General features: G+C 39.6%; 1 protein-coding gene across 2 annotated transcripts in view; it reads right to left on the bottom strand.

Annotated features, from left to right (window-relative positions):
- LOC149796972 (dnaJ homolog l(2)tid, mitochondrial-like) overlaps positions 1-26803 on the bottom strand; it is a 69772-nt gene that overhangs the window by 28350 nt on the left and 14619 nt on the right. For both annotated transcript variants that reach the window (XM_089961659.1, XM_089961658.1), the window contains exons 6-7: positions 22193-22345; positions 21509-21656 (exon numbers count right to left, since the gene is read on the bottom strand). In XM_089961659.1, coding sequence (XP_089817785.1) covers positions 21509-21656; positions 22193-22345 — 301 coding nt within the window. The remainder of the gene's footprint in view (positions 1-21508; positions 21657-22192; positions 22346-26803) is intronic.

Here is a 26803-nt window from a genome sequence, read left to right as displayed (position 1 = left end):
GAGTTTCAATAACAAAAAATTTGGAGCCAAAAGAGTTTCTTAAATAATCCTTTTCCAATTATTTTGGAATATTCAGTACATGCAAAAAGGATGTTAACTAATCCTTCTGTCTTGTTCTAGCAACAGAAATGCTCAACTATTTGTTTCTGGAGAAGGAAGTCAGACAGGAGTGGTCTCCTCTTAGACAGAAAGATAGGTGCCAAATCCTGCCATTCATCAATCATCAATGGAGCTGAAGTGCACACTCTACCAGCAATGTTACTAATGGAACTTAGTGTCGATCTTATTATAATTATTAGGTAGGAATAATTGAAGAAATATATTTTACTTGTAAAACTGGTTTCTTCTTCAAACATATTTCTTGATTATAATGTTAGGAATATGGATAAGAAGTGGAGAGAGATCCTCTTTCCCCAGAGATGGTTTAACTGTGATCTCCTACTGTATGTAAATCAGCTGAGACATAGGAGCAGTGTAGATCAACAGAAAGGCAGTTATGAAATAAAGCATTTAACTCCTGCAACTCCAGCAAAAGTTCATCATTTGTGCAACTTTTCAAACATTACATTTCTTGCTGACCATATAATTTGTGTACAAATCAAAATTATCACTTTCCCCTGAATACCCTGTCTGGAAGATTATAACCTCTACTGTATACTAATGCACCTGCCATGTTCATTACCACTCGAAATTAGCTTAGGTAAACTATGGTCAAATTCAAGTCATGCATGCAAATAAAAAACACTGGTTGCAGTTCAAGTGTTTGTTTTTCTTTTTGCTTGTGTACATATACTGCCATCAGAAATCAGTGTACATAAACATTTAGTTATGTTAGTTACATGTTTGCAACTCAGCTATCTCATTTGGTAAGAATGACCACATTTTGCACGTGCATCCTTTATGGCAAAACAATGATAATAAAAACAGAACTGAGAGCATTCAGTCCTGAAAATTTGATGGCGTATACAGAAAAGATGTATAGTTTGATTCTTAATGTCAAAAGTGAAAGGAACATTACTTCTGGACACCCTTCACATATATAGGAAAATTTAGGAAGATAAATTACTTGGTTGGTTGGTATGGGTTTAATGCCATTTTTCAGCACGATAGGCTAAACATGGCAGCCAGTATATTTGGTGAAAAAGAGCCTGTGAAAAGCCACTGAGCTACAGGAAGCTACTGACAAACTTTCTCACATGTCCATATTGGCTCAGCCCAAGATTCTAACCGATGCAGATGGAGGTGAGATGTCTGTGATCTATAAAGGCAAGTATCTAAGACCACTGGACCACCAGGGACCTTGGTAAATTACCTGCCTACTAGCACTTAGGCAATGCCCTTTAAGCTTGTAATGACTGCCCTAACCTCATCAACTGACCTATGCAAGAAATTCACATGGAGCAAAAATATAGAATGTACTTTGAGAGGTAAGAACAAGTGAACTGGCCCTCTTCTGAATGACTCGGCATGTTTCAAATATTACTTGATGGGATCCTGACAATGGCTTTGGGAAGAAAGGGCCAATGAAGACAGCTATTTAAAAAAATGCAAGACTGATTTTAACACTGCCAGTACCAGGGTGTATGTGTAGTGATGGGTGGTCCATGTGGGCCACAATACTGTATCAGTATTGGCCTTACAATCTGTTCAGTGCATGCATGACTGGAAGAGTGGTGGCAAAGTTGTTGTTGTTGTTGTTGTTGTTGGTTTAGGGTTTAACGCCATTTTTCAGCACAAGATAGGCTATACATGGTGGCCAGTATAACTGGTGGAGGAAGAACCCTGGAAAACCCAGGGAAGAACAACCGACCCTCGAGAAGCTACTGGCAGGCTTTCCCATGTACCCACGCTAGCCGAGACTTGGACTCGAACCCACGCAGACAGAGGTGAGATGGCAGTGATCCGGAACGGTGAGCGCTTTAGACCACTCAGCCAGTGGCAAAGTTGAACAGCAAAGATGCTGCTGTCATTTGTGGGCCTTTATGGCAAAGAATACCTGGCTCTTTTCTTCATTTGCAATTTCATGGCATCATGTTACTGTAACAATTAGAAAGTTTGCTCCTGAGTCAGCATTTGTGGAACAACTGGCAGTAACCATATCCTTTGAAGAATACTTCCTGATTCTCTTCCTAGCCCATGACAACTGTGTGCAAACACCATTACCCATCAATCCTTCAGCCAATGAGCAAAGTTCTTACAATGTATCTGTCTGAGAGACATCCAACACAGGTTATGCAACTGGAGTGATTATATTTGGACTATTTACACCTTTTACACAACCCAAATCTGATCTTGTCAATTGTTAAGTGTAATTTAAAAGAGCAAACTTAGTAAAGGTTTACAATAGGCTTGCAGAGAAGTGAATGATGAATGATGAATATTTATGCATGTAAATATAAGGTTTAAATTCATGTCAATGCAAGACAATCTATGCAATGTGCTTGATGTGAGGGTGACCTAACTTGAGATGAGTCAGAAATTCCATACCAAGAGAAATGAAATACTGGAAAGGGGGCATTTCACCCTGTTCACAAGAAAGCCAAGTTAAAAGAGAGGAAAGAGTTTCCTGTTCAGAACTTAACAAGTGTTTCTGTGAGATGTTGTCCATGTGTGCCACAGTTGCTTTTGTTCACCTGAATGGTGATGGTGCAGTCACTTGTCATGGTGAAATGACTGAGACTGATTCCAAAGAGGATTGCTATAAACTGATACCATGTTAAATAGAACAGGAGCTGTAGGAATTTGTGTACCGATCAAAGAATTGGGATATGAAAGTAGGCATTCATCAAGTTGTAACTTTTAGTGAAGACATCCCTCTTTAGACAAAGCAGAGCATTATGATGCTTGCTACATAACCAGCTTCATTTCTGATTGAAACACATGACGGTATATTTTATAGAAAAGAAAAACAGATATATTTACCCCTCTATATCTTTGTCCAAGCTCAGAATTTATTTATGATAGTTATCAAAGTGCATTCTGTACCAGCAGTTGGATGATGCAATAATTTGGCTCTATGAGAAGACAGCTTTGGACAATGAGATATTACGAATTTGTGAGTAGATGGAAGGAGGGATGACTGTTCTTATCATCCATGTCCACAATGGTCCTGACCTGGTACACCTGACTCTTAAGTGGCAGTAGCAGGCATTCAACCAGAGACAATATCCTTTAGATGTCTTCAGTCAGTTTTAATGCTAAACTCGGTCCTCTTTATAGCTGGATCTGGGTTCATAAGTTAATCCAGGTTATTACTACACACACTGGTGGGGATGAGTGTCCTTGACTGATAAGCTTACCACAGCCTTGTAAATCATACAGTGACGAAGGAACGATAGAGCAAATTAAAATTAATACTTTGGTACATGCCCATATGGCAAGCAATAAACTGAGAACCAAATTGCCTGAACTGACTGATGGTCAGGCAACCAGCAGAGCTTGGACTGTCAAGGATGCTGGCAGGACCAGGTGGATGGCGATGTAGATGGACTGATGAGCTGAATGTGGGAACCAGCCACAAATGCCAGAACAAATGGCCAGTTTGCAGGCAGACTCTGTTACAACTGTCCTCTGATAAAAATAACATAATAATGGACAGTCAGCTGGTTGGATGGCTGGGAGCCAATACAATAGCAGGCATAAATAGATGGCTGGTGTGGTTAGTGTTAACATCCTCTGAGGTCAGCTGAAAACCAGATGAACTGAAACATTTTGTACACCATCCCTGCTCCAGTATACAGAAGGACTTGTACCCAATGAGATGCCAAAAAAAACAGGGACAAGTCTTCTCATCAGTCCATATCAGCCACTGAGAGGTAAGAAAATGGGCAAGAAAGAAAACTCCCTAAAGCAAGCCATGGTCTTCTGGATCATTCTCCTTTTCCGAGACTAAAGCAGTGAATGAAAATATGGCAATACATTCAAATGCACAATATCCTGTCCTTCCTGCTTCAGTTGTCACAACGTGACAGACAACTCAATCCATGCCTGCTTTTTACATTATTTATTTTCCATTTGTTTCTGTAAAAACAGACCAAGCCCCTTCAAATCAACTTGTGCAGTTACTGCCTGTATCAGATGAAATATATAGAGTACACCCAGACATGAAATCAGGTATTTAGCGAAAAGTTGAAAACTAAAACAATGACTAAAGTCTCCATTTTTATACTATGCAACAGCAAAATTTAAACTTTTTCATCACCTCAAAGAGAAGAAATCAGATAATGAGCTGTAATTGATCATATGCGGACACCTGAAGCATAACTCACCTTAACAACAAACGACTAAGTAATGCAATGAATAAATGTAAACTGCATTCAAATTAACATAAAAATTTAAAGAAAGTATACACTATAATAAATGTTATTAGTACTCTATGTAAATGTCATTAAGGAAAAAAATACACTGTAATAAATGTTATTAGCACTCTATGTAAATGTCATTATGGAAAGAAATACACTGTAATAAATGTTATTAGCACTCTATGTAAATGTCATTAAGGAAAGTATACACTGTAATAAATGTTATTAGCACTCTATGTAAATGTCATTAAGGAAAGTATACACTGTAATAAATGTTATTAGCACTCTATGTAAATGTCATTAAGAAAAGTATACAGTGAAAATGTGAAAATAAAGGCATGGTGACTGACAAGATTCACAACAACGGAATAATATGCAAAATTACTGCTGAAAACCAAAATTTACCAATACTTCAAGCAAAGATAATGAAATAAAACAAAACCAACTTTGCCAATGGAAGGGTGATATTTCTAGTGAAAGCTGTTGAATGTTTCCCATGTCCAGCAATAAGTTAAGAACATCCAGTACAGTGGCTGCCACATAGCCTCATTGTCTAGTGGAGGTAATTATGAGTATCTTGGAAGATTTGCATCCCACAGACACTATTTCTATATTCTATATTGTCCGTAGACAGAAAAGATTATTTTCTTTCATTCTGGAAGACTGGATTCTGATGGAAGAGGAAGTTAATTCAAAAAGTTGATAAGATCAGGTAGCAGCAGAGGGGGCGAATCGGACATTTTGTCCAATCGTTATTTTGCTTAATTATTACTTTCTGCACTCAACGATCTAGTGTCGTCAGCGCCTGGTAAAAAAAAAAACGACGACGTCGTTGGGGGATCGTCGCGTCGTCATTTGGTTTAATTAACACCTTCTGCGCGCCGATCCCCAGCGTCGTCAGCGTCCGGTAAGCACATCGACGACCGCGTCGATGTCATCGCCCCCTCTGCTGCTAAGTGGTTATTTACAATGAAAATTATTTACAACTAACCGAATATTTGGTCAAGTCCGATACGATATCGTGTCCGAGGATCATGTAAATTTATCGTTATGAATCCATGTGGGGTCGACTGAGCATGACTAAAAAAGTTTCGAAAAACATTAAAGTCCATGTCACCGCCGCACCATGTCTGCCAAATATTTCGTAGCGTGTGTGTATCAACGCCGTTGAATACAGCAAGAATATTGCAGTTATCTCTGATTACTTTTGGAATCTGAGTGTATCGTTGAGTGACATATATCACGTCAGTGTTTTTATGCCTGCCTCTGGAAAATATCCTAGCTGGGTTCTTTTGATTGTCTAACATAACATCATCGTACACGACTAGATTGTTAACGTCGCCATCAATATCATCAATACCCGGTGCATCATTGATATCCGTAATAAACTCAATAACATTCTTTTTAGCGATCGCTGATGCATTCTCGTTGAAATCTTTCAACACCTCGTAGCATCGTTGATCATCTACGCTAGGAGCAACCAAATACAACTTATCCCACTTCATCCATCTCATTATTAAATTGAGTAACAATTGCATCTTGCCGGATCCAGATGGTCCGATGATAATCATCCGGATCGAGTTTGGTAACGCTGCAACATGCTTAACTGGTTCTCTTGTTTTAGTCGCCGAAAAATCAATTATATTCATATCTCTATACATAAATTATGGATCTATATTGTGTGAAGTGTAGAGTGCGTACTGGCACAAATGATATGACAACCGTTACGACAAGAAATAACAGATCGGCGCTTACTGGTAAGTGTGTACAATGCGGTACAAAGAAATTTAGATTTATTTCTATTAGACCCGGAGATGTTTTAAAAAAAAGCGAGGAGGTGACATCGCAGCCAAATTGGCAAAACTCCCCGGAACACCGTGGGCAAAGTATCCAGGAGAAAAACACCTCCCAGGATATAACTACTGTGGCCCCGGAACACGATTAGATATTAGACTCGATGATCAAAATCAGCCCAAACCCGGTGAGTATCCAATAAACGCTATCGATAAGGCGTGTCATGCTCATGATGTTGCTTACAAAAGTAGCGATCTGCAACAGCGTCATATCGCGGATGTAAAATTAATTCACGCGCTAAATGCTATTCCTGATAAATCCGTCAAAGAAAAATTGGCCTCATGGTTGGTAAAATCGGCTATGAAAGGTAAATTAATGATTGGCGCTGGTAATTAATAACAATCATCCAAGAAAAACGATGGATTCCATCTATCATTCTCCGAGAGGATACTGGAAGGGGAAGGCCGCAATTGGTAAGCTTGCAAGCGCTGCAAAGGTAACAAAGACCACTGCGGCTAATTGGTTATCCAAACAGGCTATATGGCAAATCTATCTACCACCGCCTAAACAAATCAACTTCTCGCGCTTTGATGTCAGCGTACCTAATGAAGTTCATCAGGCTGATATACTATTTCTACCGCATGACAACGGTTACAAATACGCGCTAACCGTAGTTGATGTTGCGAGTCGATACAAACAAGCGGAACCGTTGAAAACAAAGTCAGCAACTGAAGTAGCCGATGCGTTTGAGCGGATTTATCGAAGAGGTCCTCTGCGCTGGCCAAATCTATTACAAGTTGATCCTGGTAGTGAATTTCGCGGCGCTGTTTTATCAACGCTGAAACATCATAGCGTCGCGATACGACGAGGTCATACTGCGCTACATCGTGATCAGGCAATTGTTGAACGATTCAATCGGACTCTCGCTGAACGGTTATTTGGATATCAATACGCGAAGGAATTCATCCAAGAAAAACGATCTCGTGAATGGGTTAAAAGGTTGCCAGGTGTAATTGCAGCGTTAAATAACGAGATTACCCGAGTAATCAACATGAAGCCCAGCGACGCGATTAAATACGAGTATATACCCGGAAAATTAAAAATAAATAGCGTTTCTAAGCCGATTCTTGGCGATGTCACTGTTAGATATCTATATGAACCAGGAGAGCTTGAAGGCGGTAAAAAAAGGGCTACCGATCCTATTTGGAGTGTTACCACACATAACATATCAACGATAACACGATCAACTGGTAGACCACCGATCTATAGACTGGATTCAACTGCTCCTCAGCGCGGATTTACACGCGAGCAACTACAAGTGATACCTAACGATACTCAATTGCCCCCACGTGGTCTTAACTAGCGGCGTTGCGTCTATTGCACTCAAGACAGGTCAACCTCACATTGTTTTTGACATGACCGAGACTGTTATCGATCCTATCCACGGTAAATTGGCGAGTGTCTTTATCCGAATAACGCCAACTCATTATACAATTGCAACTCGCGCAGTGATTATTCTGTTGTTGTCGTAGCGAGATTATTAATTCGGCATCAATATCAAAACGCCGCTGTTTTTTTTTATCCTGTTGGCGGTAACCCGAGAGTTTTCTATCAATGACGCTTGCATCGATGGTGACTTTGTCGCCGGCTTCGTCGGTGGCTTCGTCAATAACAATTCTTCGAAGCTGATTTATCCTTCGTACTCTGGACACTGCAAGATAGGCTAGATTCGACCATTCGATGCGATTATCAACTATCCAAACAATTGTGTCCGTGATGGTTAGTCCCTGCGAGGAATGTATTGTTGTTGCGTATCCTAGCGTCCACGGGGATTTATCAGCACGTAGCGCGTCCTCGACAACGCTGATATCAACGAGCACGATATCATTCAGCACGAGAATTTGTTTTTCTTTCCGGCCTGGAATTTCAACTTCAATGTTCTGCCGCCGTGTGTCCGCGGGTCTATAACATAACGGCACTGGACGCGTTGGAAACTTTTCCTTATGCAACGTAAACAACTTCCGCTGAAGTGTGTCTCTGACTATCTTTCTACTCGCTACAATCAAATCGTTTGGTCTCCATGTTTCCCAGAATTCATTTAACGGCGTTTCCGGAATCACCTCGCGAATTATTTCACATTGAATTCTATCCGGCTGTAATCTGATTAATTTCTTAACCTCGCGCAGTTGTTCATCAAGTGCTCGGTAATCAGTATCGGTTTCTTCATAATAGTCCACAAAACCCCTTAACCAATCATGTGGACCCTCGCCGACAAATGGTGGTGGTTGGCCATGGTCCCCACACATGATTACCGCTGTATTCGCGCGCAGCAACCACTCAAGAAACATTTGTAAAGTATCTAACGAAACAGTACATATCTCATCCCAGATGATAATGTCGGGAATAAATTTTTCACCCATTCGATCAGGAGTCCACTCACCGCCGCTGTATCGAAAGAAGCTGTGATAAGTAACGGCGTCAACATTTCGTTGTTTTATCTCTCGCGCTAGTCTATGAGTCAGTGTAAGCACGATTATACTTGCCCGCGTTCGAAATAATTCAATTGCCCGAGTCGTCTTTCCTGACCCGCCACAGCCGCTTAAATAAACCGTCTTGTGTCTACAAATTGGATCAGAACACGATGGTGCATTAGACCATTCTGACAATTTATCACCGCGTAAGTAGTTGTTCTCAACGGTGACATCTGCTGACGGGGAATAATCGCGTCGTATTTCATTTTTAATTCTCCATGTACCCCAACTCTCGTCCGGACTAGTAAACTCGGCTACGTTTCCCTTATACGCTACGTCAACATAAAACGAATCAACGGCTACTCTAACCGCGGTATCGGGGAATCTATTTATCATCGAGAATAAATTGATAGCGGAATATCCCAGCATAGACGCCCTCAAATGTGGATACGCCGGGCTGTCTCCATCGCTGTAGGTAACAACTGTACCCAACCTCGTTCCATTGGACAAGAAAGCTGTTTTGCAGTTCACGTATCTATTTTTTGCCACTGTGTCCTTGATTACGAAATCATATTCTGCGTCATCTATAATCAGCCGTGAGCAATATCGTTTGTAGTCGTGGTTTTTTCCACCTTGTGTGAACTTACCAATTATTCTTCTACCGAGATCTTTTGCCTCGCGGTTTCGTTGGTTAAATATCCTCCTGGACCATTCGATGATATATTCCTCGTCGGCATCAATGTTTTTTCTGGACTCGTCAATTATGCTATCTAGACGCTCCGGTTCTGGTAACCAGACTTCAGTCTGTGCCCGGTATGATATAATCGCGTCACTGACAATCAACGAAACTAGCATGCTACAATCAATCATATACCGTAGCAGCGCTATTGGCAGCCATCTCTTTTCAGCCATGTGTCTACCGATCCAAATATAGCAACAGCGATGGAGTCCTGCCGCGAATTCAAATGATACTATGCGAGCGAATCCGGTTAAATCAAAATCAGGCAGTGGTCCATTAATAGCAACACGAGTCATTTCATGACTGGGGTGTCCAAATCGTCTAAAGTACTCAGCGGCGGATCCATACCCGAGAAAACTCGCTGGATAACAGGCAACCATATCAACCGAGATCATAGCGTCGCGGTTGTATTCAGTGTTCCATAGTCCACCGTGATAGTATTCCAAACAACTGGATTGTACATCCGGTAGAAATTCCCTGCGCGTTGGTCTCCACGCATTTTTCCTTGCTGCAACATGAGCTACAACCGATGGAATCGTAAAACAATTTGTTAGCAGTTGTTCATCATGCTCCTCAAATTCTATGGCGGTTTTTTTCATCCTGTTGTGAAATGCTTCAGTGCGATATAATTCACCGTTTGGTCTTACAAACTGATCAAAGGTATCCGCATCGTTTTCAGCGCTGCGAAGTAACCACATTGATACAGGGTCGTTTTTACACAAGTAGGCAATAGCATCAAATAGTTTCCTCTCCGCGAGAAAACCGTCCTTGGAGAATTGTTCTCCCAGGAATTCTTCGGGTATATACTTTACTGTTCTATCCCGTGGAAATATTGTGATCACGGGCGTCCATGCGTGTTCGTTATGATCAATAATTTTGATTGGGGCTCCCTTCGATTTATACTTCGATTCGTATAATACTTCACCGGTTATCGTTGTAACGGTTATTGGAAATCTCAGCGATGTTTCTAATCTCGCTATGTCGCTGATGGTTGCTCCACGCTCTTTTACGGTTAGTTCCCACTGGTTGATTTTGCTACATCGTAAATCAGTCAATTTGTTTCCTCGACATGCATTTGTAAAATGCTCTATTATTCGTTCTGCTACACAATTTATCCCAGTTGACTGTTTCATCGGTTTCAGTTTTCCGATATCAGGTTTCTTATTTAACCGGTATATTCCATAAACAACTGCTGTTTCAGGATACGCTCGTTCATAGTATGGTTTGTCAATTCCGGTTAACAACCCGGGCTTGGAGTCGCGGCTGACAGTGACTGTTTTCTTGTCGCTGAGAACTGGTTCAAATTTATCACGCATGATCCAATCGCCTGATTCCACCCGGACAATGAATTTTACTCTGAAGAAATACCTTTTACCGTCAAGTTGTGATATTATCATTGCTGCGCGGTTGTCGTTCATGGTAGCATCAACAATGCCATCAATTCGAAATGTTGACCAACTGTGAGATGCGCCATCACGCTTGAATTCATTGATACAATCGCGTATTTTACTCAACAGGGTTTTATCGTTTATTAACGCTTTTGGTGTGTCCTTGAGGACTCTATCGAGATTAAACCTAATATTTTTCCGGGGCTTAATTGCTGCCAATCTCTCGAACTCATCCATATAATTAAAACAAGTATTTAAATGAAAGAATATAGTATAATGAATCACTGCAAATGGTTGATGATTGGGTCGACAACCCCGTGCAATAAATCATGTAGAGGTGAATTCTGCGGGTATCATTTACAAAGCGTTCGTAATGGTTCTCTTGGCCCCCTCCCGTGCTTGGTTTGCCACGTCGGTGTAAGAGGAAAATCACAGTTGTGTATCAATTGTGGCGGAAAGCGATACAGGGAACTAAAACGCTATTATGACAAGCGAATTAAAAACGCCGTCATCAACCCCACCGCCGACTTCGTCATCAAAACCCCCCAAGACTACATTGAAAGATTCATAATTAAACCAAATAATAAATTAGACAAGTAGTATTATTATACAAATGGACCAAGAATTTCAGCCGCATCCCCTGCTCGTCAATTACGAGGCATCTCGCGACGGTATTGTTAGAAATCGTAGACTGAAGAAGCCGGTTGGATGGAAAAACAATCACGGGTATTTAATGTTTACTGCTGGAGGGAAAAAATATCTCTGTCACAGAATCATCTATGAATGTTTCCACGGATTGATCAAAGATAGTCTCGTTATTGATCACATTGATTCTAATTATCAAAATAATAGACTGTGTAATCTGCAAGCCATCTCTCAGAGTGAAAATAGTAAAAAAGGCCAAACTGGTAAATACTCAAAGAAAGCAAAACCCGTAAAGTCATTTGATACAACAACTCACGAGGAAAAAATATTTCAGTCGATGAATGAGGCAGGAAAATATTTTGACATTTGTATCGCCTCAATACAATTTGTTGCAGAACGAATATATCAAACAGCGATCTCAAAAAAGACGGGTCATAGAATTCGATTTTCATATATAACATCAAAGGGAGATAACTCGTTTTGTGATAGCGTCGCATGACAAGAGTTACGTCCCTTGAAGTCTAATTAATGTTGCGTCCCTTGAAGTCCAATTAATGTTGCGATTAATTAATCATTTTATGATGAAAACTAATGAAATACACGCTATTATCTAACAGCTGTATTCTTTTTTTTAATGTTTTATTTGAGTATTTGGTTTCATTTAAATGCCGTGAAACACCATTAATAAGTATTTAAGGATTCAAACGATTCAAGGGAATTCAAATTAACACACACCTTGTGACTGACGCCGCTGTATTAGTCACTTTATATATAAGATGACTCGTTATAAGCCTGGGGCTTTCGAAAGCCAATTCAACTAATCAAAACTAACCCACGCTCTTGACCCGGGCGTGTGGTTGTCTTTTGTTCACAATCATGCAACCGGGTTAATTTAATTGGGTTGCTTTTGATTGGTTGAATTGGCCGTAGAGTTCCGCCCCGCCGTTTTATGTTTGTGCTGTCTTGTGCCGTCCCATCATCCATCAATCATTTCATTGTAAATATATTCATCCTTAATTAAGTACATGTAGTGATGTCCCCCAAGCATATCTTCTGGGCGGTCTACGATGACGTTTGTCACCCTAGGCCTCCCTCCCGGAGATGTATGCTTTGGGGTTCCAAGATGTGAATGTCCTTAATTAAGTATATGTATATGCCTGTAATCTGCCACAACACTCGAGTGGAGATCTACGGCATTGTACTGTCCATGTATGCCTGCAATCTGCCACAACACTCGAGTGGAGATCTACGGCATTGTACTGTCCATGTATGCCTGCAATCTGCCACAACACTCGAGTGGAGATCTACGGCATTGTACTGTCCATACAAAAAACGGGGTCAAAAATGGCCCCAATAATTTTATTAAAATTTTTGATATTAGAAATAAGATGTTTTATAAGAATAATGAATATCGAAGACATCAATAATATATTAACTGAGATTTCAAAATTAAAAAATCAAGGAATTGAATTATCTGATGGTCTCGACAGTGAAAAAATATTATCCGATTATGAGATTATTAACGAACAGTCGAAACGGGGGCGTTTTACCCTGGCCCGCGAGTATTTTTTTATAAAACGATTACAACATACGATTAATGAGAACCTGTACCACAATGACGCAAATGCATTCATTGGACTATTTACTGCCGTTGAAATAATACGAAAAAAACTCGGACGTGTTTATGAACGACGCCGGGAGATTTCTAGTAAGATCAAAAACATTAGAAGGATTATAGACGAAAACTCCGTGGAGCTCCCGATGGTACACTCGGCGGAAAATTAGAAAATTGCGGATCAATTTACAATAATGGTAGGTGAATCACTTACTACTCGGCTAGCCAGAGAGCGGCTAGCAGCGCTTAAAAAGTTTATACCGTTACGAGACAGAGTGAGAGAGAAACTTCAAACGCGACAACAAATGCAAACCGATTTTACTGTTGGAAGCGAACAGTTATTTGCCCCGGTAACTAAAGCGACTAAGGATGTTACAGCTGCAACAGAACGAGCAATATACGGGGATATTCCTAAGGAGGGCGAACGGAAAGAGGCGCCTCTTCTTCCTGTACTTGAAAAGATAGCAGCAGAGACAGAACAAACACAGCAACGGATAAAACAACTTTCCAGTGATATAAAAACCCAACGAGAGTATGAACGATTAGCTGATATTGATGATTCTGAACAGGGTGATGTTGGTGAACTTCAAAAAATTTCCACTCAAAAAGGAATTCCCTTTATAGATAAACTCACTGAAGGGGCTATAGCACAAATAAAACGACCTCAATTACTGAAATCCGACGAGTATAGGGTTTTTGGTAATTTTGCCGCTCAAAGCTATTATTCAAGAAAAAACTTTTTAAAAGACGAGTATAAAAACAGTAATATAAAACGAGATGACTGGGTTAATTGGTTGTATAAAACGAATAAAGAGATTGATCGCTTGGATACAAAAGAATTGGGATATAAAGAATTTAAAAAAGGAATTGATGATTATGATATACGACAACAACAAGAAATACTACGACAGCAAAAAGAAGAAGTCCGAGAAAAACGTCAAAAAAAAGCTGGTTCTAAAAAAACAAGCGGAGAGGGGTATCCAAGTGGTAGTGGTCTAGTTGAAAACGCTAGTGTTACCTGCCCTAATAGTGTTCTCAGTGATATATCACGGCTAGAGGTATTAATTGGAGGAAAACGAGCCGGAAATAATTCTACGGAAATAATCAATGAGGCTGCTGATATTTGCAAGCGGTTATTTGCAGGCGGTATCATAGACATTAATACATATCGAACGCTCATAGACGAACTCGTGGATGATTAATTGGAAAACTGGTGTTTTTAATAAGGATGATCATACACTACAATCACGATAAACCAGTACTCGTCTACGTGGTAAACTCGCGATTGCCTGTTTACCGTGCGTACTATGGAGATGGTCTCGGTAGCACCATTGCGGGGTTATTTACAAGAATGGCTCCAAAAGTAGCGCCGTTAGCCAAACAATTAGGAATGAAGGCTATTGATGTTATTCGTGATAAGGGAATTAGTGCTATTGGAGATGTTGCCGGAAAGGCGCTTTCAGCCGCGCGGGACAAACTAATGTCGTTGGTGAAATCCAAGAGATTTTCAAGAAAAAAACAGATGCCATCAACGACAGTGATGCCTGCGAATGTCAGTAAAGTAATAAATAACGCCGTGGAAGAAAAACTAGAGTCGTTGGTAAACAGTAATCAAGATGACACCGCAAACATAATAGCGGGGAGTGGTTTAAAACGACGACGATGATTTAGATGCATCAGCGTATTATTAAATAAAATGTTTAAACGAACAGCTGACCCGGCGTTTGATATGGACGCACCAGTGCACAAGGATGATTCCGTCCGTAATTATCAATTTTATTCCTATTATGCAGTACAACCCGACATACGATCGCGAATTGAACTTCAAGTCCATGATACCAGTAAATACTTTTTACCGTGTGAAGCGTTTATTGAAATCGAAGGAGAACTTGTAACAGAGGCCGATACTCCTGCTGTACCAGCACCGTATCCAGATGGTACCAAAGTTGGCTTAGTCAATAACGGCGTAATGGCGCTGTTTGAGAGCGCAAAATATCTCATTGACGGGCGAGAGATCGAGTCTATAGAACGCGATGTTGATGTTGCTACAACAATAATCGGGCTAGCAAGATATTCCGACGATTACACAAGATCAGCGGGTCCATCTATGATGTTTGCAAAGGATACTAGAAACACTGCCGGAAACTCGCAATTTGTGGTAAGACGACCAAAAAAAAATGCTGGTGACGCTGATGCTGATATTGAGAATATGATTATAAACAGCGATCCTAATTTCAACATCGGAGCCGTAACACGCATATCAATGTTAACAGGACCGCGTAGATCTTTCTCATGCGCGATTCCACTGCATCATATATTTGGATTTTGTAGGAACGTGCGAAAAGTTATCTACGGAGCCAAGCATACCGTGGTACTTGTGCGAAAAGGTGATGATAGAAATGCAATTTGGAGAATTCCAGCGGATACTGCAAATCCAAATAATGACCCTGGTAAAGTCGTTTTAACTAAAATGTCATTGTGGATGCCGGTGTTGACTCCATCCATTACCACAGAGGCACGATTGCTATCCTTCATGGAGCAGGGAGGAAAATCATTACTAAGTTGGCTAACAACAACAACAGATACTAAGCAATCAAATATCAATGGTATATTCACATGGAACCTGGCATCACAACAAGGTATTTCGGCTCCGCGTCATATATTTGTTGCGTTGCAGGATATGACGAGAGTTGATAATCAATTATCCAGCCATATGATATTTGATCAATTAGGCGTTACTGACGTCTCGCTGAGAATAAACGGCCAGCAGGAACCATCTGAGGATATACAACTTAATTACGGTCAAAACCATATCGCACGTGTGTATCATCGATTGCTGTCATATATGGGTCGTGATCAAAACGTCGACACCGGTTTGCAAATATCACAACTTGATTTTAAAAACCTGTATCCGATTTATTATTTTTCGCTGGAACATCTTGATTTAACGAGACAATCCGTCGTTGATATACACTTCCGAGCTCGTATAATCCCCCCGGGTGGTGACAATTATAGAGCGGTTGCTGTCATTCTCAGCGATAAATCAATGCTGCTAGAAGGTGTTGGTGGACGAATGAGAATCGTTGATGCGCCAGTGGAAAACATGTAATTGAAAGCACAAAACGCGTTTACAATAAAATGTCGTATAGTGTCGTCAGTGTAGAGTTGACTGATGGTCAAGTCAAGAAATTACGATCAAAGTCGGCTAAACAATGCGGGACCACAATAACGCTGAAGCCGTCGCAGATGGCGGGTGGTAATCATAAGATATCGTTGACGGCGCGTCAAATAAAACATTTCAATGATGCGATGAAGAATAAAAAGGGTGTTCAAATAGATTTTTCAGCCGCAGCAATTAAAAACATGGAAAAGACCGGTGGAATATTTCCGCTGTTAGCTGCGATTCCGGCATTGATTGCCGCGGCCGCACCAGCAGTGGCTAAGGCGGCGGCGTTAGGAGCCGTTGGTACCGCGGCGGGGATGGCATTGAAGAAGGCAACCGGGAAAGGCTACAAAAAAAAACGACCCGTGGCCGGAAAGGGTCTAAGACTACCGGGAACCCCGTATTCATGGTACTCGGGAAAGGGTCTAAGACTACCGGGAACCGTTTATTGACTCGGGAGTCAATGACTCCTGAGTCTATGACTCCAATGTCTAATTTTGATTTAATAGACGCCGCAAACGCGCTAGCGATAAAAAACTTCAGAGGTGTTTTTATGAGAGATCAATTACCGGCGGCACCAGGAAATATTGAAACCGGCATAATTAACCTCGATGGGTCCTCCGGAGCGGGAACTCATTGGGTTGCGTACGCGATTGATCCGCGTGCGATCGTCTATTTTGATTCATACGGGTTAGCTCCGCCGAAAGAGTTCATGCGGTATATCCGGGCGTGTTCAGCCCCGGCGTGTTCAGCCCGGGTTTTTTATTCCACGCTGCCAACACAGCGATTAAGTGACCCACCGATATGTGGCCGTGAGGTATTGAACGTACTTGCGGCGATTTCATCATCGCGGAAACCACCTCATGTGGTTGTAAACGAATACACTAGTGGGGTCGTAGAAGCTCAACGGATTTTAGAGAATAACATTTACAATAATAATGATTGATATCTGGGGGCGATCGGTTTCGGCGCTGAAAGAATCCATGGAAACGGCCGCCGCCGACATAAAAAAACTAATTGAGGATGAAATCGCTGATATGTTGAATCTAACAAGTGTTGACCCGGGCGAAATAGTTGTATTTCAAGACCGCCAGGGTAAATTGAAATCCGGTAATGTGTCACTGAATGACGTTTTAATACGACAGCGTGATGCCGCCGAGGACACTATCGCGCTGTATAACAGCGACGGACGACTCAAACCGGGTGAATCCATCTTGACGATAAATGGAAAAATAAGTACACTTGGCGACAATTATATAACCATGTCAAATTCGTTAAAAGGTTTACGTAGTGAAATTAAATCGTATGAAGAACGGATCGTGTTGACGCTAACGCATTTCGACGATGTGCGACACATTGTCGATAGTTTTTTTCGGGGGCCCCCGACGGCAACCGAACCGAATTTTATAATAATAACAAATGCTATTTCGGATCTTATGACGCTGCCGGGCCAATTTACCTCGTTACGAAAAAATGTTAACAGGATCGATGACAACTTTGATAAATTCTTTGGTAAAAAAAATACCAAGCCGGATGAGATCACAATAACTATAAATGATATCACTGCGTATAGACAGGAAATAGAAACAATCAAAACTAATGTTGCAACGAACAAAAAGAGTGTAGACTCGCATGAACGGGAAATAGAAACAATCGGCGCTAATGTTGCAACGATCATAAATAATGTAGACTCGCATGGACGGAAAATAGAAACAATCAAAACTGATGTTACAACGATCATAAATAATATGGACGCACATACACAGGAAATAGGAACAATCAAAACTGATATTGAAGCGAACAAAAAGAGTGTGGACGCGCATACACAGGAAATAGGAACAATCAAAACTGATGTTGAAGCGAACAAAAAAAATGTAGACGCGTATTGGCGGGGAATAGGAATAATCAAAACTGATGTTGCAGCGAACAAAAAAAGCATAGACGTGCATACATATGAAATAGGAACAATCAAACTTGATGTTGCAGCGAACAAAAAAAGTATGACCGAGAATACACGGGAAATAGAAACAATCAAAACTAATGTTGTAACGATCATAAATAATGTAGACGCGCATGGACAGAGAATAGAAACAATTAACACTAATGCTATAGCGAGCAAAAAAAGTATAGACGTGCATGAAGGGGAAATAGAAGTACTCAAAATTAATGTTATAGCGAACAAAAAAAGTATAGACACGCATATACAGGAAATAAATACACTCATTACTAGGGTTGCAGCGAACAAAAAAGATGTGGACACGCATATACAGGAAATAGGAACGATTAAAACTGATGTTGAAGCGATTAAAGACGGACTACCGAGAGTAGCAGAGCAATTCGAAAAAATAAAAATCCCTCATGAGAACATCATCAACACAGTATACACAATTCGGCATGGATCATTCGATTGGACTCCTACACAGAATACAGTAAATATTACCGCAACTGTTAAGGGTATTTATCGATTGACACTGGTTTCAATGATGCAGTTTAATATATTATCGTCGAGTTCATCCGGGTTTAACAATACAATATCAACAATTATAGACAGGAACGCAACTGAACAGTTTACAATTTATGCCGTTGATAGAAATCTAGCCCGGGCAAACATTACATGGTATGTGGAATTTGCAGCGAATCTAAGTAATTAAAAACACTAGCTCTTTTAAAATAAAAATGACCACCAAGGAAATTGAATCAGAGGTATCACCGACGTCACATCAATATCGATTCGATACCGCAAAAGAATTTTCCGCGAACTTGAAAACGCTTTCCGAACAATACCGTGCAAAAATAAAAAAATACCGCAGAAAAATAACCGCCATCGACGCGGTCGTGTACTCGGTATCGGGTATAGTAGCTGGCGCCGGTGTTATTTTATCCACGGTGACCACGATAGCCCCGATCGCTGTTCCAATCGCTGTCTCCGCAATGACAACAGTTGCTGGAGTTGCCAACGCAATCACTAGGAAGATATCATCGTGTTTTCAGAAAAAACTCAACGAGTATACAGTAAAACATTAAATAGTATCCGACGCATACTCGAAATTATCCGGGTTGATCTCGTTATCGATTGATAATTTGTTCGTATCCGATGTTGAATTCTCCACGATGGTCCAGTTATATAGCTCCGCGATGTCAAAAATCGAGGATTTTCAACTGGAAGCCGAAACCACCTGGTTGTTAAAATTAGACACTAAAAACAACGAATAATAATAATGTCGCTGAACCCCGAAGGGTCTCAATTACTTCAGCGGATCGCGGAGAATACCACTCCGGTACAAACAAATATGATATCGATAACATCAACGAAACCCGAATTCAGTGTAAACTTTCCATCACCGGTTCCAGTAAAGGAAATAGCGCTGGCAAAATTGCGAGTATATCACAGTTGGCCTAATATCCGAGCGGACGCATTTAACGGACAACAACCTAATAACTCGCTGGTTTTTGCACGGAAAAATAAACCCGATGGAACCCCAGACTGGAAGGAGGTTACAATACCAACTGGGTCATACCAAATAGAGCAAATCAATAAAGAATTTCAACGCAGAATAAAATCGATCACAGGAAAGGAATCAAAAATCGCTATTACGGTTCATGAACCGACGTTATCGTCGACGATTGAAATAAGCACACCGGGGTATATGGTTGATATTTATAACAGTTCAATAAGAACCATACTAGGATGGCCTAAGAATCCACCCGCGGATGCCCCCCCATCAACTTATATCCTCAGACACGATAACGGAGATGATGGTAGGCATATTGCCCCGTACAACGTAAATATCGCATCGGTGATAGCGATTAATCTAGTGTGTGATGCTATCGAAGGAAGTTACCAGGTGGATACCAAGCAATCAAATCAGGCTCAACAGGGATATATCCTTTATTCATTTTCACCAACAGCCCCTCCGGGATTTTTAATCGTTGAGAGTCCGATTAATCCGGTCTATATGCGATGCCATGATCGGTTTTTAACGAGAATTAATTTTAGAATTACCGATCAGTCAAATAACCTAATTGATCTGCAAGAGGAGGAGTTAGTGATCACTCTGTTTGTAAGATCATTGTAAATAACCACTTAGCAGCAGAGGGGGCGATGACATCGACGCAGTCGTCGATGTGCTTACCGGACGCTGACGACGCTGGGGATCGGCGCGCAGAAGGTGTTAATTAAACCAAATGACGACGCGACGATCCCCCAACGACGTTGTCGTTTTTCTTTTACCAGGCGCTGACGACACTAGATCGTTGAGTGCAGAAAGTAATAATTAAGCAAAATAACGATTGGACAAAATGTCCGATTCGCCCCCTCTGCTGCTCAGGTAACATATTTGACAGAGAAAATGCTATGAAAATATGACCATCCATTAAGTAGGAACAGTAATAGGAAGATTTACAAGATGGCTATCACATCCAACATGTTGAAGGTCAAACCAGTATATATTTTATCTGGGACCAACTACATATATTGTATCCATTCAGGATGAGTAGTGATAATGAGATTTTCAACAAGGCTGCAATGGTAGACATGCTGAGCATTAGATGCTTAATATTCACTTTTGGACCATCTAGATCTGTCTTTCAATGAAAAGTCCATCATAATCTTAACATCCATTCTGGTGGAGCAGTGATAACAGTATTTTCAAGGTGCCACCACTGGTCGTTTCAGGGGCACCATTTCTATTTATGCCCAACTATACCTCATGGCAATACTATGTTCAAATATTTATGAATTTCCTTAAAGTGGTTTGAGAGAACTAGCAAAATGAAACTTATCCCAACAAACTGATGAAAGCCAGATGACAGGCCATTGCACTGTCTCTTCTGGTCTTTGAACAGCAGAGCTAACAAGCCAATGAAATCTGTAATCAAGAGTCTGGCTGATTACAGAATACATTCACTGTATGGTCAAACATGCTTTCCTTTAAGGCCATCCTGACTTCATCAACAGTAAGATGGATTGTATAGCCACATTAGCAACTTCAGGATTTTCCTATTAAATAACAATGAGGTGTAATCATAAAAATGTACTTATTGTGTAGATTAAGAGGTAAATGAACATATTTAACGGGGCCCCGAGTGGCCGAGTGCTATAATCCGCTCTCCGTTACGGATCACTGCCATCTCACCTCTGTCTGCGTAGGTTCGAGTCTCGGATTCGGCCAATGTGGATATGTGAGAAAGCTTGCCAGTAGCTTCTCGAGGGTCGGTGGTTCTTTCCGGGGTTTTCCCAGGTTCTTCCTCCACCATTAATACTGGCCGCCATGTATAGCCTATCGTGTGCTGAAAAATGGCGTTAAACCCAACAACAACAACATATTTAACTATTATTTGAACTATAAAAGGTACAGGTAGTGCCTCTAAAAGTACACCTTAACAAGCCTACCTGCTGGAACAGGAACCACTATCTTCTTCCTAAGAATAATTTTGCCCTTCCCCTGACAGTCTATGCATGGCACCTTAATAACCTGACGCTTCCCATAACACTTCCGACAAGTGGATCGCATTACAAATGGGCCAGTGCTAATTGTTTCCTGCATAAAATAACAAAAATACAGGCTGTAAGACAATGAAATTTTAACCAGATCAACAGAGCTTTCTGCAAAATGAACATCTATAATATGGCAATTATTTTGGGACATGCTCATCTGTTCTCAAACCCAATTAAAAATGTCAGTGTATGCAAGAACAATTCATTTCAATTTTCTCTCTATAATTACCTTCTTTTGTGGGATATTTTGTGCCAATTACAAATGTTTAATTGGACTTGACTTGGCAATCAACTACCATATCACATAATTTAACTAATTATGGTCCATCACTCTGTAAGAGTGAACCTTACAAAATGTCACAATTTCTTTATAGTTAACCACACAAAGAAACTAATAACAAATTTTAATTTTTTACTGTTATCAAATAAAAAGAAAGTTTATTTTAAATAAATGCTTTATAAATATAAACATTATATCTCTGCAAAAACTAAATAAGAAAACCTCATTAGCATAACTGTATTTTCCCAAAACGAGTCATTGGTTTAATAACACAAATCTTCAGAAAGATAAATACTTACATATCCAGTACCATTACATTGCTCACAGCGTACAGCCTTTGTCCCTGGCTCAGCTTTGCGACCATCACATCTAGGACATGTCTCCTTGGCATTAACATTTACGTCTTTGTTCACACCCCTGGCTGCCTCCTCAAATGTCAAATCCATGATTATCTACATAACACACATGTACAATAATAGATCATCTAGTGATTGTAAATAAAGGCTTGGGCAACAAAAAAAAAAAAAACAACCAAGTCAACATTAAAACTGCTCCTACCTATGGCAATGTCATTTGAAAACTACCAAGATGCAATGAATATTTGGGTCTTTTTAAGTGTTAGTACATTTCTCACAACAGACCTATTTCCTCTCCACATTTTAGAATACTACCAAGAGATTGATAAATGGATGAATGCCTTTATTCAGGATAAATTAACAGGTGCTGTCTGCAACTTTTAACAAAATCTTCTGGCTTCATGGATCCAAATTTCTTATCAAAAAGTAAGTCTACCAGTGTGTTGGCGATAGAATTCAACTGTTTACATCTGCAGGAAAACATGCAATGGAGTTGATTCTAAGCGAAAGAAATCAGGTACAAGCTCCATCCAGGGGCAGTATGTGGCAGCTTGTTATTTTTGTTATTCATAAATAATTTATCAATTACAATTATTAATTACACTGAGAAACTCAGTTTCTTAAACTAATACTCATGTTGATAATACAACATTATCTGACATTTATAACTCCCCACGTAAACGAGAAATTTGGCTCGTACAATCTGGTTAAGTGGATAAAGTAACTGAAAATTTTAAACAGGAATAAACCAAAATTAATTCTAATCACTACTCAGCAGAAAGAAATAACTTGGACACTGATGTGAAATTTTATAGGACATTAATCTGCAGCTGCTCATCGATGATAATATATTTGGGGTGTTGGCTGTCAATAAGTTCTATTAATGAAATAACTGCTTCAGGACTGGCAAAATATGATTTTAAGTCGGGCACTGATACCTTGTAGTATGCTAACACACTACCATATTTGGAGTTTTTAATTCTACTTAGGGCAATACACATTAAAGGAACTTGTAAAAGATTATGCATCTTCAATAAATAGTTTGTAGACTTATAAATACATGTAGCTGTTACAGGAAAACTCTGACAACCTAGAAGATTTTACAACCTTGAAACAGAATTAATTAAGAAAGGTGAGATTAATGGGTAAGATATCCAATGCCCCTTATGTCATCATAATCAATCTGACCACATTCCAACTACAAGAGCTATTTCACTCAATTACTAAATAATCTACAAACAAAAAAAAGGTACTTTTCAACAAATGTTTTCAATATCTCAAGCCATTATTTGGAATAACATGCGTATTGAATTAATATATAAACACACAACATTTTTAACTTGTCGTCATAAATATTTTAAATCGCACACAAGATCATTATCATTCATATAATCTGCTTGCTTTTAAAAGCTGTATTACATCTTACTTAGACATCTTCATCTTCTGTCATATCATTGAACTTTATCCTTCGATTTTGCATTTGCATATTTATTATATAATTATTTTTTTATGAGGGAGCTATGGCAGTCAAGTTGGTAAAGTATCAGACTCATAATCCAAAGGCAGCAGGTTTGAAACCCGCACATGGCCAGGCCTGGTTGGCTGCTACAGCATGTTTACACAAAACACAATATAAATTCTTTGTGATTATTTAATAACTAATTTGAAGGAGTTGTTAGCCACCTCTTCTTTTACTTACATTTCCAAATAAAAATGAATTTTGTTTTTTGTTTTTGCCACAAATTAAAGTTGTTTTTGTTGTAAGGTTTACTGCCATTTTTCAGCACATGGCAGCCAGTATTAAAGGTGGAGGAAGAACCGGGAAAACCCCAGAAAGAACTACTGACCCATGAATGCTACTGGCAAGATTTCTCACATACCCACACTGGCTGAATCTGAGACTCAAACCTACGCAGACAGAGGTGAGATGGCAGTGATCCGTAACGGAGAGCGCTGTAGACCACTCGGGGCTCCCACAAATGAAAGTAGAATCCTAGCTGCATTAAACGATGTCATTCAAATCCCTGTTGCATTAAACAATAATGTCATTCAAACCAAGTGCAACGGCTGTGAATCTTAGGTTGTGATATTACTGACCACCATAAACCATGAGTGCTAATGTCATATAGCCCAAAAAGCAGCAGTGCTGGCTGCATCTGAGACTGGGGGTATATAAACTTCACTGACAAGATACATTGATCACTTGAACAAATGATTCAGTAAAAACTCTCCCCTCTGATGAATTCAAGGATAAAGGGGACCAGTGGTGACTACACCACTCCAGCATATGGGAGGGAACACCTCCACATACCTTCAGCTAGTACATTCCTCCAGTTTATTGCAAAACTATTTTATACAAACATATATGTCTGTGAAGATTTGGGTGCAAGAGATATGCAGTATAATCTGCTTGAATAGGGGTTTATATACATGTCTTAAAGCTAAAGAGGGAGTAAACAGTACTTGCAAAAAAATAATGCACAATTTTTACACATTTGGTCAATTTTTCAGTACAATCTGAAATGAACATAAATCACACAATTGTGAGTATAAGAACAGATTCTGTTCAGGACCAAATGAATATTACTATTTTTTTTATTATTACTACATTATTCTGAGTACTGCCTCATTAAGTCTCACCAACATACTAACAATTATGGCTACATGACCTATACCTCAAGGCCAGAAACCAAATATGGTTAAATTCTACAAAACTCTTTGTTTTTAGATTAATGTTTTTTATATGTTTAGTTATGGTGGCCATATTTAACAAAGAATTTACATCATTTGAAATCTCCCTATGCTACCAGGATGCTTTCTGTTAAATTCTGTTCAGTTTGTAATGAAGCAGTTTATGACAACTAGTTTAAAGCTTCATCTAATTTTAGTAATGTCTGAAACAGGACTGTCGTCATTATGATAATTTGTTTTGTTTTTGTTGGTTTTAACTGCACATACATTACTGGCTTTATCGTGCAGAGGAAATGGGAGCCATGTGCCACAAAGAAAAGAACTTTGTTGAATGCCTACCTACCCTAGATGTACCATTGGTTTTGGAAAAGATGTTGAAAAACAGAATGATACTAAATAAAGAATGGATATTAAGCCAACCATAAGTACACTTGACCTAAGGGCCAAGTGAATTAAAAGGTACAAAAAACGTCCTCCAAAGACCTCAGCCAACTTATAGCACCCAAAAATTGTTGTTGTTGTTGTTGTTGTGGGGTTTAACGCCATTTTTCAGCACGATGGGCTATACATGGCGGCCAGTAATAATGGTGGAGGAAGAACCCGGAAAACCCCGGAAAGAACCACCGACCCACGAGAAGCTACTGGCAAGCTTTCTCACATGCCCACATTGGCTGAATCTTAGACTCGAACCGCCGCAGACAGAGGTGAGATGGCAGTGATCCATAACGAAGAGCGCTTTAGACCACTCGGCCACTCGGGGCCCTGCACCCAAAAATAATAGCAAAAACAATGAAAAGGACTTTTGCAGACAGTTTATAAAGTTCCATATATAAATTTATCCATCATGAAATTTGCCGTTCTATTCGTCAAGTTAAAAAAAGCCGGGATACTGTCAGTTAGCACCAACAGCCAGGGTAGTGTCAAACAGCATCAACAGCCAGGACTGTCAATTAGGACCTATCTGCCAGTCTGATAAGGGTGCTTCAGATTGGTTTGGGTTTTTTGTGCCTGCAGGCTTCAAAACTCTGAGGGCCAACATTCAGAACCATGTGCCTGGTAATAACTGAGGTAATAAGTCCTGAATATTTTAATGGAAAATCAGTCAAAAATGTTAAGTTATAAACTGCTTTATCAACAGATCATACTCTGTATATTCATCATTTATGAGTGAATTTAAAAAAATTTCATCCACATTTTAATTTGTCTTGCGCATTTTTATAACTATTTGTTTATATCAATGTTTACTTTTTCAATTAAAATTGAAGTTTACAAAATCAGGCAGTGATTTTTCAAATTATCACATAAAACATCATTCTGAGACAGTTGTGCCACAGCAATATAGCAAAGACTACTTTTTTCTTCTTTGATCTGCTGATGATTATTCATTTTAATTAATTTAGTAATTAATTCATTTATATCCAGTACATTCAGTGTCAATGTCTTTCATCATAGAAAATATGGCCAAATTCAACAATAATAGATAACAGCACCAGGCACAAAAAAGAATTTTCTGTTAACTTTCACATGTGGATACTGTTGCTGAAAGAAAATGGTTATCTTTTTGTTTATCAATAAGACTGACATACAAATCAATTCAAAGTCACCAACTGATTGATACTATAATTATTTTTTTAAAACTATTGTTCAGTATTGTGTGCCTTTTGACCCTTTCTGCTATTTGGTTTATTATGTGGTAAATATGTTCTTGATTGACACCCGGTTGTTAAGCTGTTCTATCCAACATGCGGTTCTCATTTTATCTCAGAATGAATTTTCCGATCATTGGTGTTAATTCACATTTCAGAATCAGAACATTTCATTGGTCAAGATTAGCAATCAATTAATGAATGATGAGTGGAAGCA

This window comes from Sinohyriopsis cumingii, chromosome 6 (genome assembly GCF_028554795.1).
Source record: "Sinohyriopsis cumingii isolate HCF-2022 chromosome 6, ASM2855479v2, whole genome shotgun sequence".
Taxonomy (NCBI): Eukaryota; Metazoa; Mollusca; class Bivalvia; order Unionida; family Unionidae; genus Sinohyriopsis; species Sinohyriopsis cumingii.
Note: the sequence above shows the minus strand (reverse complement) of the source record. Positions and strands in the feature narration are given on the sequence as shown.